The sequence below is a fragment of the Otolemur garnettii genome, unplaced genomic scaffold (genome assembly GCF_000181295.1).
Source record: "Otolemur garnettii isolate 467f Iridium unplaced genomic scaffold, OtoGar3 scaffold00101, whole genome shotgun sequence".
NCBI classification, from domain to species: Eukaryota; Metazoa; Chordata; class Mammalia; order Primates; family Galagidae; genus Otolemur; species Otolemur garnettii.
In genome coordinates, this window is record NW_003852496.1 from 3255331 (window position 1) to 3270582 (window position 15252).

Genomic DNA, 15252 nt, shown 5'->3' on the forward strand with positions numbered 1-15252 from the left:
TAATTAGTTACTAACAAGAAGAACAAAACTTTAGGTTTCACTGAAAAGTTACTTCTGAAGCCACAGTATTTGTAAACTTTCCCTCTTTTTAAGATTAGTTACCAAAATCCTTGCAGAATCCTCAAGCCAACCCCACTAAGCCAGCTCAGCCCTTAACGTTCCCAGTCTCCTCTGTGCCTATTTCCAATACCACTGGAGGAAAAAGAGAGCCTGGCCTCCCCCTTCCTCCTCAAGGCAATGTCTACAGCAGACTTTTTGGAGACCTTAACCTCCCAGAGATCAGACCAAATCTGGAAGCCTGCTGGAATAAGCACACTAGGACTCCTGGTCTATCCTGTAAGCAACAGCAGAAAGGAAAAACATGAAGGACTGTCTGCATAACCTGAAGATACTTTTTCCTCTTCTGTTCAAAAGTGAGGCCAAGGTGGGAGGATTGCTTGAGGTCAAGAGTTCAAGACTAGCTTGGGCAACATAGCCAGACCCTATCTCTAAAATAAATAAGGAAAATTAGCTGGGCATGGTGGTGTACACCTGTAGTCCCAGCTTCTTGGAAGGCTGAAGCAGGAGGACCCCGACTCAGGAGTTTGAGGCTTCAGTGAGCTATGATCACACCACTGCACTGCAGCCTAGATGACAGAGCAAAGACCCTATCTCAAAAAACAAAGAGTGGAGGCCAACTCATGCAAACAAACAAAAAGCCCCAGGTGGGAATAATCATATGCTATTATAAACCAGGCTACAGCTCCCGTGTCCTGAGAAGGATCAACGGTGAGGGCTCAGAACCCTAGGGCACTGTGGCCTGGACTGTGCACCTGGCTCTTTAGTGTTCTGGGCCCTCTTCTCACAGGGTGAGGACAAAAGGAAACCCAAAGCCATCAGCAAAGGGTAGTTTTCAGGGTAATGCTGTCATGATCCTAGTTCTGAGTAATGGTGTGACTAGTATAGCAATGGCTAGAAGGGAACACACAAATTGTGGCAATTTATATTCTTTGTTAAGTGTTCTTGCTACATGTTTTAAGCCTGTTTCTAGTTTAAAAGAATGACACGTACACAGTTTTCAAGCTGTTTCTCAGAGAACGTGTGGCTACTCATGCCTGGAAAGGTACCCATCAGCCCTGCACCAAGGAGGCAGAAGCACCAGCCCCATGTCTTCTAAACTGTCAAAAGACCCTCCATTCCATTCCCCCTCTCCCCATCTCAGTCCAGAAGCCAGGATCCTGCTGGGCAGTAGTGCCTGAAGACTGAAACTTGGAAGAGGCTCCTCCAGCCAGGAGGAGGCCTATCTGGTGTAGACTGGGAACAAACAGCTCAGTTTGTGATAAACTCGAGTTATCCACCTTCCAAGAGAAGAGGGAGAGCTGTCCAGTGCAGTCCGTGCCCAGCCTCAGGAGGTCCTCAAGAAAAGAGGGAGAGCTGTCCAGTGCAGTCCGTGCCCGGCCTCAGGATGTCCTGTCCAGAGGGTGGGCACAGATATAGGTTCGCTTCTCAAGAACCTGCCGGGACACTTTCTTAATCTGCTCATCTAGGTTTTCTGGAGCATCTGGAGGGCCAACGAGAGGGAGAGGGTGATCAATCTTTCTGCATTGGGGCATTTGTTCAGCAAAGTCAGCCCCTCACTGTGAAGCAGCCCTAAAGGTGATCTCCTCCTTCAAAGCACCAGAGAGTCTGGCTATAGGAAAAAGGGATAGATAATTTCTTGAGTAACAAAAGCTCATCCTGTTAATTTCTAACACCCCCAGATCTCATGGGGGTAGAGCCTGCACTTGCTCAGTAAATGGCCTGTTTGCAATTCTAGCATACTGGAGGAGAAACCAGCATCACTCTCCAGAATACAGAGCTATCCTGTCAGAGCCTCAGCCACGCCCTGGTCCCCAGGGCCAGGACCTGCAAAAATTCATATGCCACTTCTCCTCAGTTAGTGCCACAGTGCTGGCAGCCTCTCCGCTATCACCTCCAGGACAACAGGACTGTAATGTCAGAAGTAGACTCTGAGTTGGGCATTCCCAGATGTGATCAAGAAGCTAGGAGGGGAAGCACCTTCCACTTAAACTGAAAGCACATGCAAAGCCCCTAAATTCTCCAGGGCCAAGGCCTGAGACGGGGGAGTGACCCTCTCTTCTGCCTAGGGGGCAGGGGTGAAGAGGCAGGTGAGGTGCTGTCTCTGTCTCTTTCCCTCGGTGACCCTTCCCAGTGCAGCTTTGAGAACACAGCCAGGTGTGCCTGGCAGACACCTTGTTTGCTCGATCTAAAACTGCCTCAGTAAATGAGGCAGCTCCTGCCTGGAGGGCACTGCTAAGCACAAGCCGTCACTCAGAGCAGAAGTCTGTGAAGCCCCCAGCAGGCTCTGGGAACCTGACAGGTCCAGAAATAGCTCACCATCAAAGAAGCCAGTAGTCGGGCCCTCTCTGCCCTCCCCAAAGACACCCTACTTACACTTGTCCAATTGACACAGGCTGAAGAGATTCTGGAAATAAGCTTCCACACAGAAGTAGTTAGCCAACAGAACCTGCCAGAACCAAGGCCAGAAAGGATAAATGCTTAAGAACCCTGGAATCCGAGCTCTGGGCTTCAAGAAACCCAGCCTGTCAGCCAATTAGGCAGGGTGACATGGGTGGAAAGGCCTGGCTCCAAAGTCACATAGTCTTGAATTCTAATTCTAGTTCTGACCCAAACTACCTCAGTCCCCAAGGGCAGGTTACTCAGCAGCCCTAAGCCTGCCTCCTCTGAGAGGCAGACATGTAACCATGGTATCAGGGGGCTACTTCAGGACAGAGCAGGGAATGCCCAGCACACAGGAGGTGCACATGATAGTGTCTCCTCCCTCTAGGAGGGCAAGGAATGTGTACGGTCTACCTCTCGGTGGGGGCGGGGGCAGGGACAGGGGTGGGCAGACCCCACACATTCAAGGACTCTAGGGCTCAAGTACTGTCACTCACCTTCTTCTCTCAGGCAGGAAGATAAAAGAGAGTGGCCCTGTCTCCTGAGCAGCACAGACCATCAGTCTCCCTAGCAGCCCCCGTGTGTACCCCCATGACTCACCCTCTCAGTGACCACCAATGGGTCCCTTGGCCTCAACTCAACTCTTCCAGCTTTACCCTCTTGAACTACCAGACAGGCCCTCACCAACTGACTGCCGGCGTCCCCAACGATCAGCTTCATTAAAGTGCAGTGGGACAAAAGGCCACTTGTGTGGGGCAGAGCTCACCTCATGGTCGTGGTTTCGAAGCCCAATGCGGATGGAGCGGCTGGCCCGTGACAGCACAGCCGTCATGCCATACAGGTTGATGAGGATGTTGGCCACCCGCTTCATCACCAGCTGCTCCTCCACAATGGTCTGGGAACACAGGGACTTGGAGTGGGGATGTGCTACCTGGGATGGACCACACCCCACGGCCCCTGCCCTGGGCTACATCTTTATCCATCTCTGACTCTCCCTGTGTTCCCTGGGAAAATGGGGCCAACGCTTTCCATCTCTTTGTTCTCTCTAGGTTTGGGCAAGACCCGGTCCCAGAAACCTGGTTGAGACCAGAGACCAATGCTTTTGTGCTTACTGTCACTTTTGGCAATAGGAGACCCACTGTGCACGCCCCTCGATCTAGGTCCCAGGAAAGGCCACCCCGCCCAGTTCCAGGGAGCCTTTCTTCACCTGGAACGTGCACAGGGAAATATCTCAGAAAACTCACCCGGGGGGAGAGGGGTGCCCATGTGAGAAACTAACACAGCCCAGGATGGGCAAACACAGCCCGACCTCCTCACCTCGTCTCCCTGCAGGGTCAAGATTTCTTTCTTTTATTTTTTTTGTTTGAGACAGAGTCTCAATTTGTCACCCTTGGTAGAGTGCTGTGGCTTCACAGCTCACAAATTCTTGGGCAGAAGCAATTCTTTTGCCTCAGCCTCCCAAGTAGCTGTGAGTACAGGCCCCTGCCACAACACCCGGCTATTTTTTTAGAGATGGCTCTCACTCTTTCTTGCTCAAGCTGGTTTTGAACTCCTAAGCTCAAGCCATCCACCTGCCTTGGCCTCCCAGAGTGCTAGGAATATAGGAATGAGCCACTGTGCTGGGATCAAGATTTCTATCCTAGGCCAGGTCCCAAAGGTGGACACTTGGCAGAAAGTAGTCTCAGGGATGTTGACCACGTCAGAGGGCCTGCTATGCCCAGGCCTGGCAGGGCCGGCTGGTTACCTTGCCAAAGCGCAGCATCAGGGTCTCGATGGTCCGGCCAAAGTAATACACGTTCTCCTCGAGCTTGTTGGCACTGTCCTATCGGGCCAGACGGTGGGACCCAGCTCAGCACCTCTTCCCTACAGCACCCTACCCTGCCCGCCCCCCCGGGACAGGACGCAGCCCAGGGCCCTGACCCCAGTGAGAGCCCCTCTGAGATGGGGATATCTGGCAGGAGGACACCCAAGTAGAGGGGTATGCCAGCTGGGTCCACTCACCGCAAGGCTGGGGTGTACAAGTCCAATTTCACCTGTCAGCCCCAGGTCCACCGTGCGGCTGAAGGAGTCACGAAGCCTCCTGCCAATGGTCTCCATGACTGTGACCACACGGCCCTGTTTAAGCTCACTGCAGAAAGTCCCCAGTACTATGATCAGAGGCCCTGCTGCTGGTCCCACAGTCCAGCAACTCGGCCCCCCTGCACTCTACCTCCATGCTCGTCCCTTGGCCTGGATGTGCAGGGCTCTTGGCCATAAGCTGACCCCCCAGCCTGTCAGAGAGCAGCCATATGTGTGTTCCCTCCACGAAAGGCTGAGTCTAAAGCACCTGCAGAATGCTACAGGCAACCTGTCCTGGGCCCCAGCAGAGGTACCTGACTGCCCTCGGACGGGGTAGAGGGTGCAGAAGGGGAAGAGGCAGAGAAGCCTTGGAGCCTGGCTCCTATTTGAAGCATGTCTCTCATTCCTCGGGTTCTTAAAAACCAGTTGTCCCCAGTGTTGGAGACAACAGCTCCCAGGAGTGGAGGAGACAGACTTCAAGTTGGGGCAGAAGGACTGGCAGCCAGAAGGATAGGGCAGCAAAGGCTTCCCTGGGCAGCTGGTCCCATCACCCAAGGCGGAAGCCAACTGTTAAGCCTGGTTTCCCAGGCCCTGCATGTGCTGGCCAGCCTGCAAGTGAGCACCATACAGCTGCACCAAGCTCCCACCAAGCCCAGAACAAGGCAGTTCCTCCTCCTTGCTGCTCAGACTGGCCTCTGCAGTCTGGAACCCTGGAGCCCAAGGAGCAGACAGCTGGAATGCACCTACTTGATTCTTGCGGTCAGGATGCGGCCAGCGTGCTGCAGACCTGTCAGGGCGATGTACATCCGGAGAATCTCGTTGGTTCCCTATGGCCAGCAGTGTAGAGGTCAAAGGCCACCCAGTATTAGGCAGCCATGGGTGCTGTGCACAGGGCTGTGATCAGGGGTCAGTGACAAGTGGGAGAGCCAACCAGATGGCTGTGGCCTCCTGCTGGGACAAACCAGCAATCCATGACCAAGTCTCCAGCTCCTCTTTTAAATGGAAACCAGGGTGTGAAGTAAGGGCACTGATGCCCATGGCACAGCTAGTGCCAGGCAGAGGTCTGCTGGCTCTAGGCTGAGGCCAGATTCCTTAGGGATCAGCTGGAAGCCCCCCTGTGACACTGTCCACATGTGCACTACTCCTCCCAGTGATGCTGGGATGCCCGCATGCTGCTGGGCAGGTACCCACTGTGCATAGTGGCATTGTGCATCAGAAAGATGGAAGGGCCCAGGCCATGGAGCCAGCATGGGAACTGAGAACTGTCCCTCACAGACAACCTGGCATCATGAACAGGGAGACACCTACTATAGAGTGGAAACCTCCAGGCAGAACCACTCCAGCCCTAAGTATCTCCAGAGGAGTTCCTGTCCTACACTGAAGACTCTGTGGCCCTGGCCTTGGGCGTCCTGAATCCCTGCTGACCACACTGCCCAGCCCAGCCTGGCCCTTTGGTGAAATAGTCCCGGGTCGGTAGCAGACCCGATGTGTCCAGAGCCCTCGGGCTGGCCCTCACCCCATCTGTCCAAGGGAAAAGAGCCTTCCCCCTGAGATGACCCAGGAGCCAAGACCCCAAAACCATAGTAGAGGAAACCCTCCTGCTGGGAGCAGCTCTCAGCCTCGTCTCTCCTCAGCTCAGGGCCTGCATCCCAATTGGAGCCTGTCCTTCCAGCCGTGCACCCAGCCTCTGGTCTTACCCCTGGCTTCCATCCTTTAGTCCCAGGGGGATTTTCCCAGAACACAAATGCAACCAAATCATTTCCTGATGGAAAGCTTTTTACTGCTTCCAAAATTCCTCTGCTAGTTAACCAAGGTCCTCTGGCATCTAGTGACTTTTCTGGCTGGAGCCTGCCTCCCATTCTCCCTCTGCACACAGCCCACTCCCTGCCTCTGCCCACCTAGCAGGACTGACTGCTGCTGCCAGAAAGCCTGCCTTCCTCTCTCTCCACTCACCTCATGCTAGCAGGTCTGCCCCATCTGGGGATCTCCCTGTTCATTAGCACCGCTGCCCTCGCTTATCCCTGGTCAGCATCTTTTATGCCCCTAAGGGCCGTGTTCTTCACAAGGCTCCAGTCCCCTCCTGCCAGATGCCTACCTCCCTGCCTCTCATCCTCCTCCCCACTCAGCCACGCTGCAGATCAGAATACAGTGTGCCTGGCTCGGCGCCTATAGCTCAACCGGCTAAGGCGCCAGCCACGTACACCTAAGGTGGCGGGTTCAAATCCCCAGCCCGGACCCGCCAAAACAACGACGGCTGCAGCAACCAAGAAATGGCCGGGCGTTGTAGCGGGCGCCTGTGGTCCCAGCTACTTGGGAGGCGGAGGCAGGAGACTCGCTTGAGCCCAGGAGTGGGAGGTTGCTGTGAGCTGTGATGCCACGGCACTCTACCCAGGGGGACAGCTTGAGGCTCTGTCTCAAAAAAAAAAAGAAAAAGAATACAGTGTGCCCAGTGGTCTCTGTGGCCCCAGACCCACTCCTCTTGGGCATACATTAAATAAACTAACTCTTTGGGCTCGTGGCTTCATGAAAGATAGCAACTGAGAATGACAGATGTCCAAGTAGGAGACCCTCAAAGATGGCCCCACTGAGCTGCCTCAATTCACTGAGAAGAAACCAAGACCTCTAGGATATGCATGCAAGGCAGAGCTGGCGCTGGGGTTGGACGCTGGTTCCCCCCAAGACCTGCATGCAAGGCAGAGCTGGCGCTGGGGTTGGACGCTGGTTCCCCCCAAGACCTGCATGCCAGGCAGAGCTGACGCTGGGGTTGGACGCTGGTCCCCCTTTTAGACCTGCATGCAAGGCAGAGCTGGCGCTGGGGTTGGACGCTGGTCCCCCTTTTAGACCTGCATGCAAGGCAGAGCTGACGCTGGTTCCCCCCAAGACCTGCATGTAAGGAAGGGCTGGAGCTGGACCCTGGTCCCCTACAAGACCTGTCTGTGCCTCATAACCAGCCAGAATATGGCAAAGAAAGCCCACAGTTTGTCACCAGGACTCAATGGAAAGGGTCCTCAGGAGCGAGACCTTGAGTAAGCTGCTTTGCCTCAACTTGTCCCTCTGCAAAAGGGGTCTGTGCAGGGTTATTGAGAGGATTCAGTGACAGAACACATGAAGCGGCCCTGAGGCAGTTTCTCAGGGACAGGAGGAAGGGGACCTCAGAGGGGGGGTCCCCAGGGCCACTCACCTCGAAGATGAGGAGGATGCGGCTGTCACGCAGGATGCGCTCGTACGGGTAGTCTCTCATGTAGCCTGAGCCCCCAAGGATCTGCAGCGCCTCACTCACGCACTGCCAAGCCGCCTCAGAGCTGAACACCTGCCAGGGCCAGGGCAGTCAGCACAGAGGCGTCACTGCTGGACCCCCACCAAAGGCCACCATGGCAAGTCCTGGGTCTTCCTCAATCACACTGGCAAGCTGTGGTCCCTAGCCCACCATGACCCCTTGCACCTCTGAACCTTCTCTACCACTTCCCACCTGGCTCAGCTCAAAACCTGCCTAAGATCTAAACCTGCCTAAGATCAAAACCTGCCTAAGATCTAAACCTGCCTAAGATCAAAACCTGCCTAAGATCTCACTTTCTCCAGGAAGCCCAACCCACCCTGAACTCCCTCTCCACACTTGAATAGATGACCCGACGGCCTACCCCACGTGACTGTGAGCACCTTGAGGACAGGTGCTAGCTCTAGGCTTAGCATCTGGAGAGGGGTCGGCTCACAGGCACCATCTAGTATCTGCTGTTCTTATTGAGGGGTGCCAAGCAGATGAGATGCTAAGATGCAGAGAAACCACCCAGCACACGGCCACCCCAGAGGATGCATTAAAACCACCATGTCCTCAACCTCAGAGGCACATTTCCTACTGACACCAGGCTGCAAACTGCTCACCATTTCTCTCAAGAGCTCAGTTCCAGAGACCAGTTTAAAAACAATTTATGTGCAACCAAAGTAGAATTCCCCAAAGTGGGGCAGACATCTTTTTTATTATAGGTATGAAAGGATACCGCCGTACCTCAAATATAAGAAAAGTTAACAGAAAACTCTAGTATCTACCTCAACTATCAAAAAGAAGTTTTGATACCAGACAGTAGGAAGGCCATAAACTCAGAAATAAAGACAGTCCTTCCCATGAAAGCCAGCTGCAATTTTATACTAATATGAAGTTGTTGTAATGGTCTATTTTCTCCATTTGCTATAAAATACTGATCAACTGAAAGTTTCAAGTGAAAACCTGGCACCAACTACACCAGGGGGGCCTCTCCCTGGAGCACTGCACATGGTGGGGCGGGGGCTTCTTCAATACTGCATCCACGACAAAGTGCCTTCTAAACTAGACGGCAAGCAATCTTGCGGGGAAAGAGCTTTGCGGAGGCCCCCAGCACCAGCTCTCAGCTTCACCAGGACTACCTTCACCATGGCTGCCTCAATGGAGCAGTCAGGAAACCCCGGTTGGTCCAGCATCCCTGCGGTGAGGTAGGCCATGCTTTCCATTACGTAAGCCTTCTGAGCCATCAGCGCAAATTTCTCCTGGGGTGTGCAGAAAAAAAACCACAATCAAAAAGCATTTTGCATATACTTTTCTCTACTGGCTACTCTCTATACCAGTAGAGAAGGTCATCCAGTCAGAAGCCTCGCTGTCCAGAAAGGGTGAACCCAGGCATTAATAAAAGACCTGTGGTAAATAAAGCCCAGTCTTCCCAAATCACTAGCTGGGTCACCAGTATGGAGAAATCAAAAGAACACACTTTTCATGTCCACAGAGTAAAATCAACAATTATGGCAATTGTGGCCTTCAGTACCTGAATTAACCCAAATTCACTGAGATTCTTGTTGAATTGTTTCCTCGTACAGGCATATTCAGCAGTCAATTCTGAAGGAGAGCAGTTGTTAGAAAGAATCAGAACATTTCTAGTTGTTCAAAATGATTTCCTAAGGCACTCAGGCTGGAACCATGAGCAACATTTCTCCCTAAGGGCAACGCCCGGGAAGCCAGCACCCCACTCACAGGCTGCACAGATTTGAACCCTGGCACTTGTTCGTGCCAGCTGGTGGCCTCGCGCCAAGGGCTTCACCTCCCTGAGCAACACTGCCCACCACAGTCACTGCAAAGATAAATCAGATGGACTCACAAAGCCCAGCCCACAGAGCACTGGACAGAGGCGGGCAGGCCACAATGGGTATGCGTGTTCCTGACCAAAGCAGGTAGGGCAACCTGGCATGGAAACTCAGGCCTGAGGCTTTAGGATATACAGTTAGTGAATATAGGCTGAGCTCTCTGGGCCCGAGTGACATAGTGGCCTCCCACCTAGGCATCAGCACCCCCACCTGTAGCCCATGTTCTCCAAATGCCCTCACAGGTGTGACGGGCCAAGACAGCAGATAGGACCCCATATGCATCTCATCCTTCGGGGGGCAGGTTGGCCATAAAAGCCTCTCTGCCCCTCCTGCACTGAGTTTTCCAGACAGGGAAACAGAGGTCTTGAGTGAGAAGAGCCCTGAGCCTGGAACAGAACATACTTAATTTTCAGTCTGCCGTGCAGGGCTGAGCAAACCAGTCTCATCTACACAACGGAGTGAGGAACCAAGCAAAGCCTTCCTGTGAGCTCTTTGCCCTGAACTCTGAGAGGCCTGACCAGAGAACCCAGGAGTGTCCATCCCGACCGCCATTTCCCTACAGACACTTCCCCACAGCCGAGAGAGTTACAGGGCTGTTCTCTGTTCACCACCTGAGGAAAATCCAGGCTTTGTGTGCCCTGATTGGGAATACAGGAAAGATCCAGAAGCCAAGAGATCTGGATTCCAAACCTGACCCGCTCCCACCTGCTGCACCAAGTCACCTACAGGATGGGGACACTGACGGTCAGAGCTGATGTCCACGCAGTGCCTGGCTTGCACTGTGGGGTTCCCTACGTAGCTCCTTCTACCCCTGGCAGAACAGCTATTCCCCCTGCCCTTACCCTCTGTGTGTAGGTAAAACAAGACCCTGGAAAGATGAAGACTGACCACTGGGGCAGACTGGGTAGATTCTTTGGTCTAAATGAAAGCCCAGCTGCTAGGCTTGAGTGTGACCTCTGTCCAAGTGGCCTGGGGAAAGGCAGAGCCCCCCGGGCTAAGGTGGGGGGGTCAGGGGCAAGGTAGCCGCAAAGGGCCCTGTCCCCGACTTACCTACCAATCAGTTTCTTGAGCATCCCGGCCACGGCACTGCCCATGCTGAACCGCCCACTGTTGAGGATGTTCATGGCCACCTGCACGAGAGCAGCAAAGCACGAGGGGTGCAGGTGAGCAGAGCACAATGGCGCCTAGCTGCTCTGTGAAAACACAGCTTTCCTGAAAACAACAGGCAAATCCTGGAAAACTGTGTCAGCATCCAGGCCAGCTAATCATCCTGCCCTCCTTTGTGCGGAGAGAAAGCACAGTCCTGACACTTCCAAACATGGAGATTCGGGCACTGCTACAGTCTCACCAGAATCCCTGGAGTCGCCTCCCCCTACACCCCATATACTCGAGAAAGCCACGAACAAAATTATGCCACAGAAACATGCCAGATCTCTTGTCCTCAGGAGAAGGGAGCAGAAACTAAGATTTCAAGCTATCCATACCTTCCTAACAATCCTGCAGGGTCAGGACCCTCACTTCACAGATGAAGAGCCTGAGGTTCAGAGTGGAGAAGTGATGCTTTGAAGGTCCCAAAGCCAGTGGCTGCCTGATGTCAAAGCTCTTGTCGTCTCCCCTCATGCTCAGATGATCCAAGGAACTCAGCCAAATTTCTATATTAACAACCCTAAAACTCTGTCAGTTCCTCCCTTCTTCCCACTCTATCTTCCTACCAAACTTGAGAGTCAGCACCCTAGATGACAGATGGGCACACAGCCCTGGTATCACATGCTAATAGACCAAAAAGGGCAGAAAAAGCAGCCAGGTCCATGGCAGGTGGTCCACGGTGCAACAGGGCACAGGAGGGGAGTGAGTCCAGGACTTCCAGTGTGGGGAGAGGGAACACTGAGCAGCAAAGGTTCCCCCCAAGGAGGCAGGCCACGAAAGAGTGGGCACTCTGGACACCTGGAGAGCCCTGCAGCCACCAGCTTCAGCCTCCTGAAGGACAGTTCTGACCACTGAGTCCTAAGTGCACAACTGCAAATCCCCAAAGACAGGGCCTGGGGACAGAAAGGAAGGCTGTGAACATGATGATAGTTTTCCTAAAAGCTCAACTTCAGTGGTATTCCTGCTTTTTGCTGAATGTTTGGTTATGGGTAACTTGAGTTAATAAAACACGTAATAGAATTTATGATAACTTATTAAACAACCTGAATGGGAAAATCTCTCAACACCTCCTGTGGGGTGGGGGAAAGATGGATTGATTCTCCCTCAGGGACAAGGTCTCTGGGCACCAACCCAGCCTCCAGCACTGGCTGGGGAGGGGACTTGGTTAAGTCACAGGACAATGTGAGAGGCAAACCCCATCCCTAGAAAGGGTCCCTAGGCTGCCCTGTTTTCACTTGGCCTTTTTACCATTCTATGATCTTGGGTCAGAGCAGGTGAGGCCCCATTCCCCCTCACCTCCCAAACCAGGTTTCCTGTGTCTCAGGGCTAGGGATAACACTGGCCTCTTTTAACCAGGGAACTAAATTCTCCTGCCTTTATTCCCACTCTCTTTCAAAAACTAGCCCATAGTTTTATGACTAAAATTCCATTTATAGTCCCTTCATAGTTAACCTCATTTAAATTATTTTTTCAAAAGGGAAAATTGGGTTTGATCCCAGGCCTTACTCCCAAGGATAAAAGATGGGACAGGCTTAGCCCTAGCTGAAGAGGGACACATGTGCTCAGATATCTGTCTTTCTGCTTAACTGTGCAGGCCTCCCCCAGCCTCCCCAAGCACCCACACGCCTATCACACTTCTACCTCAAAACAGTTCCCTTCTACAATCTTCTTTTTTTTTTTTTGAGACAGAGTCTCATTATGTCACCCTCGGTAGAGTGCCATGGCGTCACAGCTCACAGCAACCTCAAACTCTTGGGCTTAAGCAACTCTCTTGCCTGAGTCTACCAAGTAGCTGGGACTACAGGCGCCTGCCACAATGCTTGGCTATTTGGCTAGGGCCAGGTTCAAACCCACCACCCTTGGTGTATGTGGCCAGCACCCTGCCAACTGAGCTATGGGCGCTGCCACACCTTCTATAATTTTCCCCAAAGCAATATTCAATCCATTCTTCCAAAAGCCCCTCCTAGCCACCTGTGTCTTAAAAGGTCTGACTACAGATAAACTCTTCTGACCACCCAGAGGCAAAATGCCTTCATTTTATCTCCCATCAGCCTGCTCAATTTTCACTTGGCCTTTTACCATTTTATGAACTCTAGAATCACTGGAGTGCATCATAATTTTAGTATTTAGATTAACTGGCAAGCAATCTCACAATAAAAAAGAAACCTTCAGAAATCTATTTTCCTTTGCATATTAAAACAATAACCATTTTGCACTTATCACAAGGGCAAAAATTTTAAAAGACTTGAGAAGGATCAAGGGAAGGGCCCTTTTCACCCGCTGCAGGAGGGGGCAGGCACCACACCAGCTTTCCAGCAAGCAGCTTGACTATATGGATCAAGAACTTAAAAATGGTCATGTCCTCGGTGGCGCCTGTGGCTCAGTGAGTAGGGCACCGGCCCCATGTATCAAGGGTGGCAGGTTCAAACCTGGCCCCCAGCCAAACTGCAACAAAAAAATAGCTGGGCGTTGTGGCGGGCGCCTGTGGTCCCAGCTACTTGGGAGGCTGAGGCAGGAGAATCGCCTAAGCCCAAGAGTTGGAGGTTGCTGTGAGCTGTGTGAAGCCACAGCACTCTACTGAGGATGATAAAATGAGACTCTGTCTCTCCAAAAAAAAAAAAAAAAAAAAAGGTCACGTCCTCTGACCAGTGGTGTTTAAATTCAAGAAGTAATTAGACAAGTTTGCAAGAATGTGCACAAGGACACCCAATGTGGTTCTGAGTAGGAAGGAGAGGAGACAGTGTTAAACGCCCACCGCGAGGGACGTGGGAATACGTAATGTGCTACAAAGAGGTATGTGCAGCACCAAACGTCACTAACACAGAATTCCCATATGAAAGATTACCATGATTTACCAAGAAGTGAAAATATATGCCGTAAAATATAGCATACACAATATTAAGCAATGTAAATTATTTCCAAAGAGAAGCACCAAAAATGTAAACAGCATCAACTTTCTTAGGAATGGGTCAGGATTCGATGATTTCCTCTTTGTCAACACCCTCTAGTGCGCAGGCATCTGGGTACATGGATACTGGACAAGCCTGTGCCCGCACACAGCCTGCCCCATTAGTCCTCCCACCTCTCCAGCCCTCTGTTCTCCATTCACCCAGAGGCTCACAGGCCAGAGCTTTGGCTAATGGCATCTTGTCTGATTCCCATGACAGCCTGGGAGAGGAGGGAGCCATCACTTTGATCCCTCTGCTTCATTTCTAGACAAGGTGTGTGGCCTCCCCAAGATTAAGATTCTTATCCAGGTCACTCAGTAAATTAGGACAGGGCAACAACAAAAAGACAATTTTCTCAACTTAAAAGTGGGCAGAGGATTTGAAAAATCTTTCTCCAAAGAATACGTGCGAATTGCCAAAAGCACACAGAAATATGCTGAACATCATTATGGCAATGTAAATTAGACCTACAGAAATGCCACTTCACACCCACTAGAATGGCTATAATTCAAAAATAGACAATAACAAGTCTATTTCTGGTGAGGAAGTGGGGAAAACAGAGCCTTTCTCCACTAGCTGGTAGGAGTGTAGAACAGCAGAGCTATGCGGAACAGACCTCAAAACCTGAAATGTACAGTCGCATGTGACCTACCAATTGCACTTTTAGGTATAAACCCAAAAGAGCTGAAGACATATTTTCCACACAGAAACCTGAACATAAACGTTCATTATGTGTAACAGCCCCAAAGTGGTAAAGACCAACATGGCTGTAATCGCGTCTATGAATGGAGGAGCACAATGTGCGACCTCCACACAAAGGAGTGTTACTGGTCAAGACGCAAGGATGAGAACCACAACTTCCCCCCTCCCCCAGTCCACAAGCCAGCCACACAAGGCCTCCCTGTGCATACCACTCCATTCACACCTGCCACACAAGGCCTCCCCATGTGTATGACTCCATTCATACCTGCCACACAAGGCCTCCCCATGTGTATGACTCCATTCATACCTGCCACACAAGGCCTCCCCGTGTGTACAACTCCATTCACACCTGCCACACAAGGCCTCCTGTGTATGAGACTCCATTCACACCTGCCACACAAGGCCTCCCCATGTGTACCACTCCATTCACACCTGCCACACAAGGTCTCTCCATGTCTATGACTCCATTCATACCTGCCACACAAGGCCTCCCCATGTGTACAACTCCATTCACACCTGCCACACAAGGCCTCCCCGTGTATGAGACTCCATTCACACCTGCCACACAAGGCCTCCCCGTGTGTACAACTCCATTCACACCCTGTTACATAAGGCCTCCCCGTGTATACAACTCCATTCACACCCTGCTACATAAGGCCTCCCCATGTGTATGACTCCATTCACACCTGCCACACAAGGCCTCCCCATGTCTGACTCCATTCACACTCTGCCACACAAGGCCTCCCCGTGTCTGACTCCATTCACACCCTGCCACACAAGGCCTCCCCATGTGTACCACTCCATTCACACCTGCCACACAAGGTCTCTCCATGTCTATGACTCCATTCACACC

The 15252-nt window shown here is 52.1% G+C and overlaps 1 protein-coding gene across 1 annotated transcript in view; it reads right to left on the minus strand.

Moving 5' to 3' along the window:
• Nucleotides 1–677: 677 nt before the first annotated feature.
• The window catches only part of ACAD9 (acyl-CoA dehydrogenase family member 9), a 41671-nt gene continuing 27096 nt past the window's right edge, over nt 678–15252 (minus strand). Inside the window, exons 9-19 of the mRNA XM_003796262.3 lie at nt 10658–10733; nt 9288–9358; nt 8896–9015; nt 7679–7807; nt 5245–5324; nt 4441–4567; nt 4184–4261; nt 3206–3334; nt 2434–2506; nt 1447–1540; nt 678–1391 (exon numbers count right to left, since the gene is read on the minus strand). Of these exons, the coding sequence (XP_003796310.3) occupies nt 1385–1391; nt 1447–1540; nt 2434–2506; nt 3206–3334; nt 4184–4261; nt 4441–4567; nt 5245–5324; nt 7679–7807; nt 8896–9015; nt 9288–9358; nt 10658–10733 (984 nt within the window). The 3' untranslated portion in view covers nt 678–1384. The remainder of the gene's footprint in view (nt 1392–1446; nt 1541–2433; nt 2507–3205; nt 3335–4183; nt 4262–4440; nt 4568–5244; nt 5325–7678; nt 7808–8895; nt 9016–9287; nt 9359–10657; nt 10734–15252) is intronic.